At 40.6% G+C, this 18,084-nt stretch overlaps 3 protein-coding genes across 10 annotated transcripts in view; 2 read left to right on the forward strand and 1 right to left on the reverse strand.

The window, feature by feature from the left end:
- Nucleotides 1-1,529, forward strand: part of CEP290 (centrosomal protein 290) — a 47,993-nt gene extending 46,464 nt beyond the window's left edge. For all 4 annotated transcript variants that reach the window (XM_081878178.1, XM_081878177.1, XM_081878179.1 and 1 more), the window contains one exon: nt 1-1,529. In XM_081878178.1, the coding sequence (XP_081734304.1) occupies nt 1-189 (189 nt within the window). In that variant the 3' untranslated portion in view covers nt 190-1,529.
- RLIG1 (RNA 5'-phosphate and 3'-OH ligase 1) lies at nt 1,359-9,590 on the reverse strand. The gene is made up of 8 exons (XM_081878321.1): nt 9,446-9,590; nt 7,941-8,058; nt 7,140-7,235; nt 4,423-4,539; nt 3,044-3,241; nt 2,414-2,583; nt 1,572-1,785; nt 1,359-1,531 (listed from the first exon to the last, which is right to left on the reverse strand). Exons 1-7 carry the CDS (start codon nt 9,533-9,535, stop codon nt 1,597-1,599), a joined length of 978 nt encoding a protein of 325 aa, XP_081734447.1. The 5' UTR covers nt 9,536-9,590; the 3' UTR covers nt 1,359-1,531; nt 1,572-1,596.
- LOC309350976 (uncharacterized protein C12orf50 homolog) overlaps nt 8,383-18,084 on the forward strand; it is a 20,192-nt gene continuing 10,490 nt past the window's right edge. For 2 of the 5 annotated variants that reach the window (XM_081878299.1, XM_081878303.1), the window contains exons 1-5: nt 8,384-8,495; nt 12,354-12,430; nt 14,281-14,400; nt 15,433-15,556; nt 17,694-17,852. In XM_081878299.1, the coding sequence (XP_081734425.1) occupies nt 12,359-12,430; nt 14,281-14,400; nt 15,433-15,556; nt 17,694-17,852 (475 nt within the window). In that variant the 5' untranslated portion in view covers nt 8,384-8,495; nt 12,354-12,358. Of the gene's footprint in view, nt 8,496-12,353; nt 12,521-12,557; nt 12,781-14,280; nt 14,401-15,432; nt 15,557-17,693; nt 17,853-18,084 lie in introns of those variants that run through there. The other 3 variants (XM_081878301.1, XM_081878302.1, XM_081878300.1) reach the window with 3 other exon arrangements.

Consider the following 18,084-nt stretch of genomic DNA (forward strand, 5'->3'; position numbering starts at 1 on the left):
GAAGAAGTCAGAAAGCTGAAAAATGAACTGGACCACTTTGATCCATCCTTTTTTGAAGAAATTGAGGATCTAAAATACAACTATAATGAAGAAGTTAAAAAAAATATTCTCTTGGAAGAGAAATTGAAAACACTTTCTGAACAATTTGGTGTTCAGGTAGATATTCCAGCCAGAGTTTCTATTGATTAAATGAAAAAGTACAGAATGTTTTTAAAGAAGACCTGAGACTTGGCACAGAAAAGAAACAAGAACATTCTTATGTCAGGGGTCAAACAAGCTTTTTTTATACTTTCTCAGAAATGTGTTTCAGCTCTTGCCAAAGCAAGCATCTCCATGAGCTACTGCTTGTTTTCACTTCTGCAAACAGAAGCAAAAGTAAGGAAAAAAGGTATAGTACTATTATACTGTTGTTTTTTGTGCTAATTTATTATATAGTCAGTATTATATTTTTTATAGATCTTACATTGATGTGCTTGCAGTGAAGGTATAAAACAATGCAGTTTAGAAATTATTTATTTTTCTACATTTATCCATTAGTGTATTATTCAAACAGTTTAATGCTTATTTACCCTAAAACTGGCAGTCCAGAAATATGGGTTTTATCTAATAAAGTATATACAAACTTTCTAAACAAGTTTACTTCTCATTTTTTGCGTTCCATTAGTATGACTGAATTTTAGTTTCGTTATCAGAAACGACTTTACGTAAAGCTGCCCTGACATTATTTAAGCAAACAATGTAGTATTGTAACATATGCATTTCAAAAGAAATGTTGTATCTTAATAATTTAAACATTTCAAAACAAATGCCAGTGGCTTCTCAAACATTGTATTCTATGACATATACACATGTATCTTACTTTTATTACTCATAAAATATATGTTGCTCCTTTGAAAATATATGGAAGCAACAAAATCACTACATGTATGTATTTTTGAGGAAACAGCAATGAATTTGCACACAGTAACTCTTCAGAATTGATTTAATGCACACAAGTATTTTTTGCTACAATATTTGTAACAGAGTATAAAATATAAACAGAAAGCTACCCTGAGGCTACTCAGTTGACCCTGTTAGTGAAGAATAATGTTCTACTCCTCAGAAGTTTGACAGTAAAGCATTCTGTTAAAAAAAAGCCTTTTGGAAATTTTTCTTTCACTTTATAGTTTGATCTGTTGCAAAATTTAAATATACTTTTCAGTTATACATTGCTAGAAGAAATTTATCCATACAAACTAGTCATTACCACAACTGAATGTACAAACTATACAATAATTTAACACAAAAAGCAGATTTCAGGTACGTAACCATCACTTCAAGAGGTATGTTTCCCACACAATTAAAAAAACAACCGCTCCAAAGTTTATAGATTTTTATTTGTGGCTTGTCTGCTACATAATAAGCAGCAGTATTTGTTATATATACATGTACACATTGAGCCATGTGTTGCCTAAATACTATTTACATTGCATTTCAACAATGGAAACCTTTTGACATCCCCTATCTAAGGAATGAACAACCACACAGATGGCTACTTTTTTATTAAAAAAAATTATTTGGTCACAGATTACTTACTATATCTCTGAGACTATTTGGTCACAGATTACTTACTATATCTCTGAGACTATTGAATCTTTGTCCCTCCAATTTTGAAAAATAATGGAAAAGTGTCTTTGGCTTAAAATTATAGTTGTATTTGGCACCACTAAAGGTGATAACAACTGGCTGAGAAATCAATTGAGGGTCCGCAATTGGCCAGCACAAGCCAAGATGATGCCGATGGAGCTATGAAGAAAAGAAAAACAATTACATTACTAACTGCACTAAGTACCAGATCAGAGTCTGAAACAATTGCACGGACACATTTTAATACTCAATCACTGAGGCAGGTTTTTAAATTCTTGATGATTGAAGGCTTCATCCTTTCCTACTTGTGTTTGAAACAGCTACTCCATTCTTCTCTCCAAAATTACATTACAAGCATAAAATAGAAGATGCAAATTGCACCAAATCAAAACTGACATCTGGAAATGACTCTGGAGGCTTAATTTTTCATTCCCATGGCTTTCTTCTAAAATAAACAGCCAAATTGATTGAATGATGAGCAAACACCAAGATGTTATATGGATTCACATGCGTATATTTGCATGTTCTATGCAACTTTTTCTGTAAGCACTGGTATGTTGAAATGCATTCATGTATAATGTGAAAGTGCTTCTAGGGAATTAAATGATAACATAATTTGGTGGTTTGTTTTTTTACTAAGCTTTTAATTGCAGCTGAAAATCCATTTTCTTCTTTGCTCAATTTTTAAAAAATAAACTTGGCAGCATGTTGAAGCTACTGAACTAAAGGCCTTTCATTCGTAGATAAAATCAAGATGTTGGTTATTCAATAAATCTTTCAGAATTACCTTAATTAAGTTTCCATCAGCACAATGCCATACAATTCCTTCAATTTTCCCTTCTTTGCTTTCATCAAACCAAGACAATATGTCATCATGATTCAGTGGAGGGGCATTTTTTATTTGAAATGTTCCATGTGGTATGAGAAAGTGGATAGGATGTTTCTTGTCTCCTAAGCCTATTTAAAAGATTATTAAACAAATGCAATCAACTATTTTATTGTGTTACAGAAGTTCCCAAGTCCCACCTTTATTTCCTAATCGTCAATGATGCTCCCTTAGCCAACTCTCTTGGGCTTTTGCTTTTATAGCTCCATGCTACTTGTAGACGTTTTCCAAATATTTTGTTTCTAGAGTCTGAGCAATTCAGCTAAAGACAGACAGGAACCCTTCTGTTTGCTGCAGCTCAGCCGACCACTGCTCAAGGCTTTATTAACATGATGCTTTTATTTGTTATTTGTTTAGTTGTAAACACTTCAAGCAAGCTGCATATTAATATGTTTGTTTGACAAAGGTTTTGCTGTGTATTGTAATTCTTAAAAGATTGTGTTTGCAATAATCGTACACAGTGTTTATTACCAGTGCCTGATATAAAGCTCTCAGAAAAATATCTTGTTGATGAATATAAGATATGCTTACCATATGGATTTGCATTAATGCTCGTTCCAATAAGCTCCAGAGTTTGTTCTGAGAGATCTGATAAGGGCACTAGACTAATTTCCAGAAGACCAGGTTCCTCAGTGTGATTCTTCAGAATGAGCGCTAGCTCAAATTCATAGTCAACAACAGAGGTATGCCAACAATATTGTTTGCTGTTTTGTTCCACTGGCACCCAGCCTGTAAAAAAAAAAACAATATTTCCCCCCATTTAGGTTGGCTCCATTGTTTATAAAAATATTACAGGTGATATGAACATTAATATTGCTCAAATATGAAAAACCAATGGTTAAAAAATAATCTCTAATCCGACACTGAGTTCTTGCATATATCCAAATTTATATTGTTCACTAGGGAACGCCTCCAACAATTCTGTCTCAATATTGCACTTCAGTGTGATCTGGAGAATCCATGTTATTCAGATCAGCCCTGTCATGATATTTCAACCTTAGTCCCTCAATAATATAGTGAAGGTAAACAAGATATATAAAGCTACCTTAACAAGAAATAGGCTATACAAGGACTAATTCACCATGCAAGTATGACTTTTGACATGGTAATTCCCAACTTACCGTATTTTTCGCCCCATAGGACACACTTTTTCCCCTCCAAAAATGAAGGGGAAAAGTGTGTGCGTCCTATGGGGCGAATGCAGGCTTTCGCTGAAGCCTGGAGAGCGAGAGGCATCGGTGCGCACCAACCCCTCTCGGTCTCCAGGCTTCAGGAAGCTATCCGCAAGCCTTGTAAGCCCGGCGGGAGTTCCTGCGGGCTCACAAGGCTTGCTGGCAGCAGCCTGCAGCCCCGGCAAGCGTCTGCAAGCCTTGCGCGCCCGGCAGGAGCTCCCGCCGGGCGTGCGAGGCTTGGGGCGGCAGCCTGCAGCCCGAAGCACGTGGAGCCCTCCGGAGGGTGCCCCGTGCTTCGGGCAGGCGTGTGCAAGGCTTAGGGCGGCAGCTGCGGCTGGGGGGGGGGAATAATTTTTTTTTATTCATTCCCCACCCCAAAAAACGAGGTGCGTCCTATGGGCCGGTGCGCCCTATAGGACGAAAAATACGGTACTTGTTTACAATATTTATAGGCCACCCTAGAACAAATTTATCTGGGTGGCTTGTTTTTCAGTTGAATGAGTAAATTAATAAAATATTACATAAAGTATTTACGATCTCTAAATCAGTGTTTCCCAACCCTGGGTCTCCAGCTGTTTTCAGACTACAATTCCCATCATCCCTGACCACTGGTCTTGCTAGCTAGGGATGATGGGAGTTGTAGTCCAAAAACAGCTGGAGAACTAAGGTTGGGAAACACTGCTCTAAATGACTGAAGTTTGGAACAGATTTTTCTGGTGTTAAGCTATGTTTTTCTACCTGGAATATGTCCATTTTCATCAGGAAAAGGTTTTCCATTGCAGTACTCTATTTCCTTTGTTGGAATCCAGCATTCAGGAACAGGCTTGAAGTCGTCTTCAATATTCCAAGTAAATCCTGGAAGCAAGAATATGAAATACACTTGTTATCTATCTTCTGAAGAAATATTAACACAATTCATCCTAAGACCAACAAAACTGGCAATAGCAATTGATTACATGGATTTTATAAATTTAAGTTATATGGACTGCTCTGTTAAGAGTATTATCAAGGATATTAAAATGCTGATTCTGCATTTGTATAATTATTTTTCTTATACCCCACCCATCCGACTGGCTTACCCCAATCACTCTGGATGACTTCCAGCAAAAATGCAGGAAAAGCAGCAGCAGCAGCAACATCAAACATTAAAGGCTTCCCCAAACGGGGCTGCCTTCAGATGTCTACGAAAAATTATACAGTTGTTTAACTCTTTGACATCTGGCAGGAGGTACATGCAATGTACATGGCAGGTGTAACTACCAAAAAGACCACCTGTGTGGTTCCTTGTTGAAGGCCCTCAGAACTGACCTCCATGTCTGGGCTGAACGATGAGCATGGAGATGCTCCTTCAGGTATAGAGAGCTGAAGTCTTGTAGGGCTTTAAATGTCAACACCAACACTCTGAATTGTGCTTGGAAATGTACTGGGAGCTAATGTAGATCATTTAGGACCAGTGTTATGTGGTCCCGGTGGCCGCTCCCAGTCACCAGTCTAGCTGCTGCATTCTGGATTAATTGCAGCTTCCAAGTCACCTTTTAAAGGCAGCCCCACCTATTTAGAAGCATTTGCTTTTTGAACCTTCCTACATTCCTCCTAAAAATGTTGATATTCCAGTCAACAAGAAGCAAGGAGCACGTGCACATGGTGGCAAATCAAAAGAGACTTGAGGAAATGGAACAATACCAACTTCACCCTCTCAAACAAAATAGCCATGATCAAAATGATCACCCTCCCAAAATTAATCTATTTATTCCAAACCCTCCAAATCTGGATTCCCCCAGCCCAACTCCAGAAGTGGCAGAAAAAACTACACTCGTTTATTTTCTCATACAAAAAGCCAAAAATAAGCCCCAAATACCTGTGCCTCCCCACCTCAGAAGGAGGATGGGGAATCCCCAAAATAGAATCATATTACATCACCAACCAAGTACACCACATAATCCAGTATATTCTACAAGATGAGACAAAACAATGGGTCCACTTGAAGAGAGAAACCATCAAAAGCATCCCCACAACAGCATCCCCATTTCTCCAAAACAAACTAAAGAAAATCTCCACAACACTGAACAGTCCATGCTTAAAGCATGGAATGGAAAAGTAGGCAAACTATCCCCATCCCCACTAGCCCCCCTGGCCTATCACCCACTATTCCAACATGCAGCACAAAACCTCCAGATAAAAACCAGGCTAGCCAAAGGCCAACACTGTCTAAAAGACTTCTACAACAGCAAACCCATACCAACACAAGAAATACAGGACAAACTAGAGGACACCCAAATAACTTGGCTAACACATCATCAACTACATGCCTTCTTAAACAATCCAACAGTAGAATCAGCAGCCACTAGGCCCTTGACCACCTTCAAAAACCTCCTGACAGCAGAGGGACACAGTAAAGGGATGGTATCCACAATATATAAAATACTGCTCCAAAATCCCACAACCCCCCTTGATGCAATCAAAGAAAATGGGAGCATGACATAGGCTATGAAATAAACCCCGCACAATGGTCGAGAATGTGGTCTTAACCTCCCTTTAAGTCCATATCAGCCAAAAGAAGGGAACTCACTCTGAAACTCATCTACAGGTGGTACTTAACACCACAGAAACTGGCACGGATATGCCCAGAAATCTCACCAAGATGTTGGAGAGGCTGCACCTTCACAGGCACATACCTCCAGATGTAGTGGGAATGCCCTAAAATCCAACCCTTCTGGACAGCAGTCCTACAAGAGATATGCAAAATAGCTGAACAGGTATTAGAACTCACCCCAGAATTGGCCCTACTGAACATCTTCCAAGATCATAATGACCACTCACATTATATAGTTTATAACCCACCTACTCTCAGCAGCCAGAGGCCTCATAGTTAGACACTGAAGGGAATTTTCAGGAGTAAAGATGAACCAATGGTATCAAATTGTATGGGAAACGACCTTGCTAGAAAAGCTAACCAATAAATTGAAATTGACACAGGGACAAATAGAAGAGGATGACTTCACCCCAGTATGGCTCTCCTTTATCGGCCCAAAAAGACAATGGCAATAATCTACTGACAGCATATGCATCAATCTGGTTTACCTAACCCAACAAGCCCCCCCCCCCAAATGCAAACAAACCCCACTGCAGCCAACCACAGTCAACCAGCCACACCCTGCCACCCCAATACATCTCGCTACCAAGGAAATGTAATAAACAAAAGAAAACCTACCCAGTTGATGCTGACACAAAACTCCACATGTACACTATACAAAAGAATATAAGCCTCACCACCCCACTCCTCCTCTTCCCCCTCTTCTTCCCCAACATTATACTGTACTCAACACTAATGTCTCACAACAAATTAACTGATTTGTCAGACTGTACAACCAAAAGAGATAGGACATGTACTTTTGTAAACCAATAAAATCTTTAAAATAAATAAGCTCTTGGTTACCCAAAAAATAGCCACCAACCTTTTGAGTCGCCTGCTGAGTGCACAAAACGTTTAAACCTTTTCTCAGCTTGCTTGTTTGGTTTTCTATCCAACCGGGCCCAAAGGTATGGCTGCCCTATAGTGAACAAAATGGCATCAAAATTTATCATGGAGTTCCTTACAACAAACAAACAAAAATCTAGCCAACTCCTTTCAACGAATACTGAATATTGCTTTTAACTCTGGCATGGAGCAGCTACTCGTATAAGCTCTTACAACAGTCTTTGAAGTAAACCCACAAGAGTTACGGATCTACACAAATTTCTGCTGGTCTGTTAGAGGGATAGTAGCCCTGTGCTTCCACACTGGCCTAGAGGAAGGAAACTTACAAAAGCATCAAAAGAAAGCATGGGGCCCAGATGCCTGCAAGTGAGAGTCATGTGTAGGGGGGGAGAAGAGAACAGCCAGTCCCTTTTGCCAATCAATATGTGGTGAGGAAGACCTTGCTCACTCAATTAGGGGGGGGGGATGAAATACTACAGAGAAATGGAAGGAGGCGACTAAGCCAACTGCCCAAGGTCTGGCTTGCCCAAGGTGGCTACAGTGACATCAGGCTATCACTGTTCTTATCAGTGAAGATAGTGTGGGCTGATGTATTCATCTCCATCAGCCTGGGCAAATGAAGGAGGCTGTCCTACCTACCTTTCAGCCTCTGACCATCGACAGGAGCCCAACACTTCCCTTAGCCATGAATTCAGGATGGATAAAGCCCATATTTTGAATTATGTACAGCATATTTTCACTATAAAAAGGACTACTTAACAGAGCTCTTTCACATTACCTTTGTGCGTAGTTATGTAGCAGCAAGTTCCATCCACCTTTTCAGTTGGGATCGCACTGTATATATCTGCATCTAATGCCTTTGGATTAATAGTTTCGGTGGCCAGCACTTTAAAAGGCTAAGGAGAAAATAGGTGTAAAAGTATTTTGGAAGTATAACTTTTTTCAAGGCAGGCTCTCCATCCCCAACCCCACTCCTGCCCTCAAACCCAACAACTTTCATTCTTAATAACATTGATTCCATGACACTGTACAGCCATCATTTCTATGTTGTAAACCGCCCTATGATATTTAGATGAAGAGCGTTATATAAATTTCATAAGTAATGATAACAATATCAATTCACAGGATGAAACGTAGACTCTGTTTCCTACTGAATTTCAAAGTCATTTTGAGAGGGTTCTCCATTTTGAAGGAATCAAGCCTAGGGTTATAGAATCTTAAAAGCTACTATATCCATGGCAACAAAGATTCCATGCATCATTTATCATGGGAACAACAGTTGCTCTCAAGGCTTCAGTTTGAAATTAGAAGCCGCATCACCAACAAAATAATGGTACGTAGCTATGTTTATTACTTTGAAATCACAGGGATAATCTCATTAAAAGATGGCTACACTATGAAAATCCAACTTGTAATGTAACCTTTTCTTCCATCAAACTTAAGCAGAGAAAGAGTGAGATGTATTCAGATGGCTTGCGGTTACTGCTGTTTCTTAGCATCTGAATACAGAAAAGTTATTAAGGAACTCGCCCAGTGCATTATAATGGTTCAGACTGAATGCGAAAATATACCCAAGAGGGGAAAGCAGGGAGGGATCTTCACCTTCACAAGTATTCAGCCCACTCCAGCTACTGATGGCACTTAGGTAGATCAATGTAAATGACAAACAGAGTGCTTACTTGAGCAGCGGGTGCAAAAATAAAGTAAGAGACACCTGTTGCGTTAAATGCGACTCACATATTCCAAGGGAGGGGTGGTGGTGCTGATGTTGTGCGCAGGCCTAGAAATACTGTATGGGATGTCTGAAAGGGGAGATGCAAGGTGGATGGGTGGATTTTTTTGGAGGGGGGGAGGCTAAGCCGAGCTAAGTCTTGGCTCAAATATGATGCCCAACTAACTAACGACCCACCCTAGCAAGGGCCAGGAAACAGAGAAGGGTGCCCCCAAACGTCCTCAAAACATTCAGGGCCATTTCGTTCCTGCAGACATTCCTACAAGGAAAGGTGCACGCAGGTAAAGTGCCCTTGCATGCGAAGCACAGGCTGCTATAATAATAATAATAATAATAATAATAATAATAATAATAATAATAGCAGCCGCCTCACGTGGGATGAAAACACGAGGCGAGGCGATCAAGGAGGCAGTCGGGGAAGAAGCAGCGCCTTCCTTTCCCAGCTGCCGACCCTCCTCCCCCTGCCGCCCCCGCGCGGGCTGCTTCTTCTTCCCCGCCCCCGGCTTTCCCCCGGCGGGCGCGGGGCTCGCTCTGCCTTCCCCGCCGCATACCTGGCGCTCCCTCTTGGCCGAGGGCTCCTCCTTCACCTGCGTCACGAACAGGCAGGCCACCTTCTGCTGCACCGAGCCCAGGCGGCTCATGCTGGTCCCTCCGGCCTCGGAGCAGGCAGCAGCAGCAGCGGCCGGCCGGCCGGCCCGCGCGCGCGCGACGCCGGTGATTAGCAGCAGCAGCAGGCCTAGACTAGAGGCTGCCTCCCCCGGCGGCGACCGGGGCAGCAGGCGTAGCTAGGCCCGGCTGAAAGGGGTGCCGGGAAATGTAGTCCGGGAGGGAAGCTGAGGGACTCGTTCTCGCGTGACGTCAGCGCAGAGGGGCTGGTCGGGCCGCTCGCTCGTCCCCAATAAAGAGAGCACAGCTTTTGCAGCATATGCCAGACTTGAAGAGTTAGAAATGATTGTGCTTGGAAATAAGACAGTACGTCTCCCCCTAGCGGGGAAAAGTATAAGCAACAAGCACCCAGGTGCTCCCTGTTGATGGCCAGCTTTTTCCACTTGGTTTGTTAGTATTTATACTCCGCCTTTCACCCCCGACGGGACTCAAGGCGGCTGGCAGTGAAAAAGAGGAACCGCTCAAAAGAAAGAAAGAAGCCAAGTTGATAGAATTAAAGCTGTACACATATATACTTTAAAAATGGATTTGGACAACTCCAGCAATGCGTTCAGATAGAGGACTGTCCTTGAACAATGTTTCAAAGGGAGCGCAGTCTTTTGAGGGCACTGGGAACACACACGTTTTAGATATTTATATATTGCTTAATTATTAAAGTGGTGTGTGGTTATTCAGGAAGGAAATACCGTTTAAAATATACATCTCCAGAGTTTATACCACTTTACAGGCTAAATCTGTGCACTCGCTGGATGTTTATCCCTGCAGCTGCTGTTTGGTAATGTAGTTACATCTAAATGGGCAATTTAGTTCATTTTCTATAGCATGTGTCCAGTGGTTAGCTTCCGTAACTCTGAAAAAGTTTCTGTGTTTCATAGACAAGTCTTCAGGTGATTTCCCTTTGTGTGGGGAAATGATGGCTAGTCTTTAAAATCAAATGTAAGGGTTGTAGAGAAATGTATGTTCACAAGTTACTATTACAAATATTCTATTAGATATGTAGCCTGTTCAGCAGAAGTGTTTTGCTTCTCTATTATTATACTATGAGCTGTCATAAAAACAAGCGTGCCCTTTCTCCATGTCAAGCAATAGACTGAATTAGATCAATGTTACTTTTGGCTTCAATTACATACAGATTAAGTGGGAGGTAGCCCCACTGCAAACAATGGAACTTCCTTCTGACTGTGGAATTCTAGGGTTTTGGTGTTATTAAACACATGGAGAACTGATACTAGCCACATATATTAATATATTTTAAAATAATACCAAATCAGCTTGTTTTTTTCATTCAGATGAATTATTCATGGTTTCATTTATGGAAGGAACACTAGTTGCCACTGAACTACAAGAGCCATTAGGGTAAACATGCTTTATAAGGTTGCATACACAGTCTGAATAGCTGTAGCTGGTACTGTTCTATGTTTTCCCAAGCTTTAATAGCAAGAAGTTCAGGACCAGTCTTTTACATTAACCTTTTCTCATTGTTTTTTCTTCTTCTAATGTTCTGTTTATTTAAAACTTATTTCTAAACTCATTGTGTGTTCTTTGGTGTGACTAGCTCAGTTTTTAAGGCAGAAAACAAGTCCTGTATAAAATGTAAATTGTGTTTATGTACACTGGTTTCCAACAACAGTTATCAAAGAAACCACACAAAAATATTAATTGTAAATATAACTAAATGTATAGTAACAATATTTTTTTACAAGGATTAAAACAACCATTCTCCAATTTGAAAGCAACTCCCTTTAAAAGTTAAAAAGCCTAAAAACCTAAAAGCCTTTCCATAGATAAAGCCAGGCTCAAGGCAGCTTACAACTTGAAAAGATTTACATAATTACAAACATAACAATAGCAGTAATAAGCAATAACCAAAATGCATTAAAAAGTGCACAGCCAAATTGAACAGTTTGCATATAAAATAATAATAAAATATAAAAATAAAAATACACCGCCTTCACAGGCCAGGTGGGAAAAGGCCAGCCAGGTCTTCCAGGACATTAATCCAATCTAGATATTGCAAAGTATAGTTCACAAAGGCTGCATCATCAAAGGAGATTGCAGCTGGTGTACCGGGTGAAGCTAGAAGGAGTTACTTCTGATCAGAACCACCACCTGATAGTCTAGGAATAAGGCCAGATGCAGAAGTCATAGAATGCAAATTTGTTCTTTCAGGAGGGGTGAGACTCTATATTGAGTAGACCATTCATTCATTCATTCATTCATTCCACAATCCAGAGTCCTGCTAACTACCTTAATCCATATCTTTTCTAGATAACTGGCCTTCATCCAGCATGTTACTGATTTTGTGTCATGATTCAGGGATTCCACTGCTTCACTAATATTTGAGGAAAAGCAGAGATGTAACTGAGTATTAACTGCAATACTAATGGCACTGAACTCCAAATCCTCCAATAATCTTGTCATTTAATGACAAACAGAACTCTGTGGGACTGGAGAGGATAATTTAAAGGAGGCAAAACAGTAATCCCTCCCTCCAGAAATGTCCAGAATCACTCCCAGGTAACTTCAGTTTGTAGGGTAGATATGCCAGTCAGCAGCGATCAATGATCAAAATATATTTAAAAACCAAGGCTTTGGCAGGCAGGCAATTATTGAAGAGGGCAGGAGCTGATGTTTTCACTTGCTTTCACTTGCTTTCACTCCCATCCTTGTGCTTCTCTTAATTATATAAGTTACAGATGTTCTTCTCTTAATTGAATTCTACTGACTTAGTAAGGTACAACGAGATGAAAAGGCTACACAAAAACCACTGTTTTCTTTCTTTTTTAAACATAGGAGCGATGAAAATAAGCGAGGACTCCCAGTTTGAGGGGTCGTATGGTGGCCTTTGTGATGATGTCATAAGAACCAAGGTAACAATGAGAGAAATTCTGGAAGTTTGAATTTGCGCACTGTCTAGCAACCACTCTCAATCTGTGAGCACTTCAACAAACCTGGAGAAGGTACCGTCTGTTTTACAATTAGTATAAGTAACCCTTTGAATAAAGCTCTCAACTGGAGGTCTCCCTTTAAGAGGAAATAGAATTTAGATCCCAAATACAGCTGTATTCAGAACAAAAGGGAATGTTCTTTCCTTACACGTTGATAGTTCTTACATTTGCATTGAGACCTTTCTAAAGGCAGTGGAGTAGAAGCACAAGAGGTGGCAATGGCAGAAGTTGGGGATGACTGCTATTTCTATTTTCATTCAACCTGTATAAAGGTAAATACTGCACAATTTATAATGGCTTGCATCTATCATGTTGTTATGTGCCCTCCACTTTCCAAAGTAGTGAGATGTTTCAGGGATGGTGCTGAAGGGTTCATAGAGCAATTCTGTGAGTTTTTGTGTGGCAGTAAGCTCCATTCAGCAGAGTCTAATCCAGGTACGTGTAGAAAACTGGAGTCTTGTTCCCTTTGAATAAGAAAGAGCACTGGAGACTTCAGTTGTCTTTGTAATAGGATGATGATGATTGCACAGCAAAAGCAAACATGCATTCCCACAATGGGCAAGAGAGGCCCTAGAGAGCACAAATACTTCATTTTGTTTAATTCCACCTTGAAATTCTCAGGTCTCAGTTGATCTACCTCTTTGTGTTTCTGTTTCTCTCCCCTTGTCCCCCACAGAAGGAATGTTCATTTGTCTTTTCTATTGAAACCCACAATATTAATGGAAAGTGCAAACCACTTTTTGCTGTTCCACTGCTCTCCCCATTCAGCAGGAGTGTTCACCTTCTCCAAGTTCAAATGGGCGTCCCATTTAGAAGACTAAAGAGGGCCTTCAGCCTTCCCCTAGTGACTTTTCTTCCCTTACAAATATGGCTTAAAAGAGTGGTGGTGATCACAAGGCTTCTCCAGTAGGAGATAACTGAACAGATTAACAAAAAATCCAGAACATACAAGGCTATGTGCAGTTAGCTGTTTATCTGTTATAAAGATCTTTTCCCACTAGCAATGAATGAGTTGTGTGACTAAGTATATATAGATATACATGTTCCCAAGCTGGACCATCATTGTCCCTCAAAGCAAAACAATATTTACAGTTAGCTAATCATCCTTTCAGGCTCCCACCATTCTACTTCCACATCACTTGCAAACACTAGCGAGAAATTCCTTCAGTTACAGACAGTCCCTACACCTCACCAGTTTTCAAATATCAGTGCGCTCCACTGGCATGGTCATCTCAATATGCTACACCTACAAAGCCCTTTCAGTATGTTAAATGTGCTTCCACATTGGTTTCCGGCCCATACTGTCCATGCATAATGTCTAGGTTCAAACTATTGATCTGTAACTTGCAGCAAGTCTTTGTCCTAAGGCAGGAGTGGAACTGGATCTTTCTGGTGGTCTGGATTCATTGTCTCCTTCACACCCACACACCCCAGCGGCCTTGTTTGTTTAGTGGCCTCCCATGGGAGGCTTGCTTGACACCACATCTGATGTATCTCTAGTGCCAGGCAAAAAGTGCTTTTCATTTGTTCAGGCCTTCTAGCATGTCACATAATCTGATATAATCCAATCTTATTTGTTATTTTATTAGTTCAGCTTGGTTTTTATTGCACTGCTGCCTTTCTGCTGGTTCTCTGACTGGAATTTTATTGTATTTTTAATTATTTGTTTGTGAGCCACGCTAGAGTTTTTGGAAACTGAAGGGCAGCCTAAAGAACACTTAAAGAAATGCTGCCTGGCCGAATTTTCCAACCTCTCTCTCTTCTCTATTCAGGGATCAAAGTGCCGATTCCGTCACTGTGAAAAAGCCATTGGCAGTGACACCGTGTGCTCATTATGGAGAGAGGGGAGATGTTCCCATCAACTTTGCAAATTTAGACATATGGAAATACAGGTAGAAACAGCAAGCGCTTTGAAGTGTTCTCTTGTGAAGAGATCTATTATAAGCATTTATTGGCTGTCTCTCGCCTCTGCTGCTGCAGATGTGACATCTTAAGTTTCACAGTTAAGATGCATGATGTTCCTGTGACGCCCAGATATCAGCTTTGGAAATAGTCAAACATCATTTTATCACCTAAAGATAGAACTGGTTCACACCTTCTACCCCACTTGAAAAGCTGAACGAATTCACTGAATTTTAAGGATCCCTTCATCTGTACTTTATTACAGCTTTATGTTCCCATAACGCTCTTCTTTGCACTGTGAGAATAGAATGTTTTTATACTGCAGTGAGTATAGAGGAGAAAAATGAGCTCCCTTTAGTCAAATTTTGAGTCTTCTTAAATTTAGTGGCAACATGTTTTTGCGCTTCAAGTCAATTAAAAGGAAGCTCCTCCTCTCTCAGATACCACATATGGGTTGGAACCCAAGGAAATGGGCAGAAGGGAAATATTTATTTCACTTTATTGTTTATTTATTAGATGTATATGTTCACCAAAAGATCTCAAGGTGGTTCACAAGATAAAGCCACTAGCAGTGCTCTGCAAAAGTGGAAGAGCTCACTAATACTATGTTATAATGCAAATGTTCAAGTGCTTGTACTCTACACAAGTAGAACAATAAGTCTGGATTGAGTTTTACTTTCCTCACACAACTCCTGTGATTGGAAGGGTACCTTTAGATTAAAAAGAAAATGTGTAATGTATAAAGAACCAGAAGCCTGATTCTCTTTTGATAGCTGGTTGGGTAGGGAAATCAGCCAAATCATTTTCAATAAGATCACATTCTCACACATCTTTTATTGAGATCTCTGCACGTTTCCGTTGCAAAATATAAGGGACAGAGCCTTCTTTGACTTCTCAGCAATTTCTCAGCCATTGCTATTCACCGTCTAGTTTTATGGATTCCAGTGTTCCAGTCATGACCCGCTTTACAGTTTTGTAATCATTAAATATGGAACCACCTTTTTTTCTCTTTTTTTCCGTAGCAAAAATACAACAGCATTTCATGTTTCTGGGAGACACAGCCATTGGGCTGTGTGAGAATCAGTTGTGTCTTCCATCACCGGAAACCTCGTAACATAAATGGACTTTTTTTGCCACCTAGTAATGGTGAGTACAAATGTTTTTTTCCCCATATTCTGAAAACTGAAATATAAATGTTATAGAGTAGAGTCTAGTCTTAAAATATTAAGGACATCACTGTAGAAGGACACTGTCTTTTACACACTGAAATACTCTGGGCTGTTGCCTAACTGATCAGTGGTAAATCCTTCCCTGGATTTGGAATACCTAACTAACTACTGGCCAGTTGCTAATCTCCCTTTCCTGAGCAAGGTTCTGGAGTGAGTGGTGGCAGACCAGATCCAGGCACTTTTGGAAAAAACTAATTTTCTAGATCCATTTCAATCGGGGTTTAGGTCTGGTTTTGGTACAGAAACTGCTTTGGTCGCCCTATATGATGACCTCTGTCGAGAGAGAGAAAGGGGAAACATGTCCCTGTTAATTCTTCTCAACCTCTCAGTGGCTTTTGATACCATTGACCATGTATCCTTCTGGAGCAGCTGTCTGAACTAGAGATGGGTGGCATCACTAGTAGATCACTAGTAGAATGTCTAGAATTCAAGGCAAATGGGACAACATATTAATGGCCCATCCATATGGATAAGAACAGGGCAGGCACCAGGCTGAGTGGACCCTCAGCATAATGTCACCAATACCGCCACCAAACATGGACTTGAGCTGCTGCCCCCCCCCATGCCATCCCTCTGTCATTACTGCCCTGCCTTGCCATCCCCACAGTAATACAGGTGCTGGACCTGACAACCAGACACTTCATTAAGTGGGAGAGACCATGGTGACCACCAGGGGCCAACTGGAGCCAAGCAACCCCTCTGCTTCCAGCCAGCCCATTACAGCAGCGGCACGGATAATCCTGGGAGGAGGGGGAGAGGTGGCTGGCAGTTGCAGTGCTGCCAGTGTCTGTATCTGGGCTACTGAGGAATTCAAGCGCAATATTTTACATGCTGCATAACTTCAGGATCTTCTGTTTGTTTATTTTTTTAAAGTGTAAGTGTACATGTTCCATCGAAGAATGAATGTTACATTTTACATTCAAACACAAGAATATGGTTCCAATTTAATATGCTTGTATATGGAAGAATACATGTGGAAAGTATTGTATTATAATGAGCAGGGGTGGGGTGGGGAGAATCAGCTTGGATATTGCAGGAAAGATCCACAGATTGAATTCTGTTGTGTATCTTTCTTGAAAAATGCATGTGCATTTCCATTCCATTCTTGATGGATTCCACGTGCATTTCCTGCTCAGAAGAAATATAAGTTCTCTGAACTAACTGTGGTTGGAGATGAAATGGGTGGAATAAATGCCCCCCCCCCCCGCCAAGCTATGATAATGGCAGAGGGCATAGAATTGTCTATACAGTACCAGGGTTTCCCAACCTTGGGTCTCCAGCTGCTTTTTTGGACTACGACTCCCATCATCCCTAGCTATCAGGACCAGTGGTCAGGGATGATGGGAATTGTAGTCCAAAAACAGCTGGAGACACAAGTTTCGAAAACCCTGCTCTAGATTTACAGAGGTAGCAAAGGAAGTGATTAACATGAGTGTGATGGCGCCATTGTTGTATTCATTTGAAGGCACACTCTTAAGCCCAGGCCCACCTCATGTCAACAGAGGTAAATTGATATGGCCAGCTGTGAGATTATGGGTTTGTGCCCACTGTGTTGCAAAGGTTGCATATTTGTATTTGAGGTTTCAATTGTGATACATGCTTTCAATGATGTTTTGATGGTACTGGGGTCTTATGTTGCACCCTGCTCTGGGAACATGAATGGTGAAGGGTGGTCTTGAAATAATAAATAAAAAACCTAATCAGAAGTAGGGAGCCCCACTGAATTTGATTGGGCTTGTTCCCAAGTAAGTGTGCATAGGGTTGCAACCTTAATTAATCAATTAATAGGCTGCAATCCTCTGCACACTTGCATAGGAGTGAACTCAACAGAACAGAATAGTGGGCATATGAAGCAATGCTCTGTGTAGGATTCATACAATTAATCAACTATGACTTAGTTAGTTGATGGCCCAAGTTGTAATATGTATCCACTGCATATGTGTCTAAGACCAAAACCAAACCACTGTCTTGGCTTTTATGAGTGAGTTAAGTATGATGAGGACTTCAAAGTTTTACTCAAAGTTTTATACTGAAATTTAAGTTCCTTCCTATAGATTCTACATTGCAAAGGGAAGTTCAGGAAGGGATTTTACCTCCTGCCCAAAATCAAGATTCCACAAAAGGTCAAGAAAACACATTAAGACCTATCCATCCTCCACTGATTATTACCATCAATCTTGAGGACGATGACGAAGAAGAACAGGAGGAGAAATGTAAATACTTTGCCAGACATTTTTGTGTGCTTGTTCAATGTTTCTAGCAATTTGAATCTACCTAGAAAAAGTTTACAAAATAGGATCTCATATAACATTATATTAGAGGGTTTTTTTTAGCGTTTTTGTGATAACTGTAATAGTGTTTAAAAGCTCCCATCCCAAGCAATGTGACTTCAATCTTTTAACAAATACAAAGAAAAAACGTTTTAGACTTTACCTTTTACCCATA

This window comes from Podarcis erhardii (genome assembly GCF_964252035.2).
Source record: "Podarcis erhardii genome assembly, chromosome: 10".
Lineage (NCBI taxonomy): Eukaryota > Metazoa > Chordata > Lepidosauria > Squamata > Lacertidae > Podarcis > Podarcis erhardii.

Bases quoted from the DNA above. Each gene is read 5' to 3' on its own strand.
- RLIG1 (XM_081878321.1), bottom strand. From the start codon at position 9,535: ATGAGCCGCCTGGGCTCGGTGCAGCAGAAGGTGGCCTGCCTGTTCGTG. The intron at 4,540-7,139 runs GTTGGTGGCTAT...TCTTGCTTCCAG, and splicing joins CTCAGCAGGCGACTCAAAAG to GATTTACTTGGAATATTGAA. The intron at 1,786-2,413 runs GTAATTCTGAAA...TTTTCTTCATAG, and splicing joins CTGATGGAAACTTAATTAAG to CTCCATCGGCATCATCTTGG.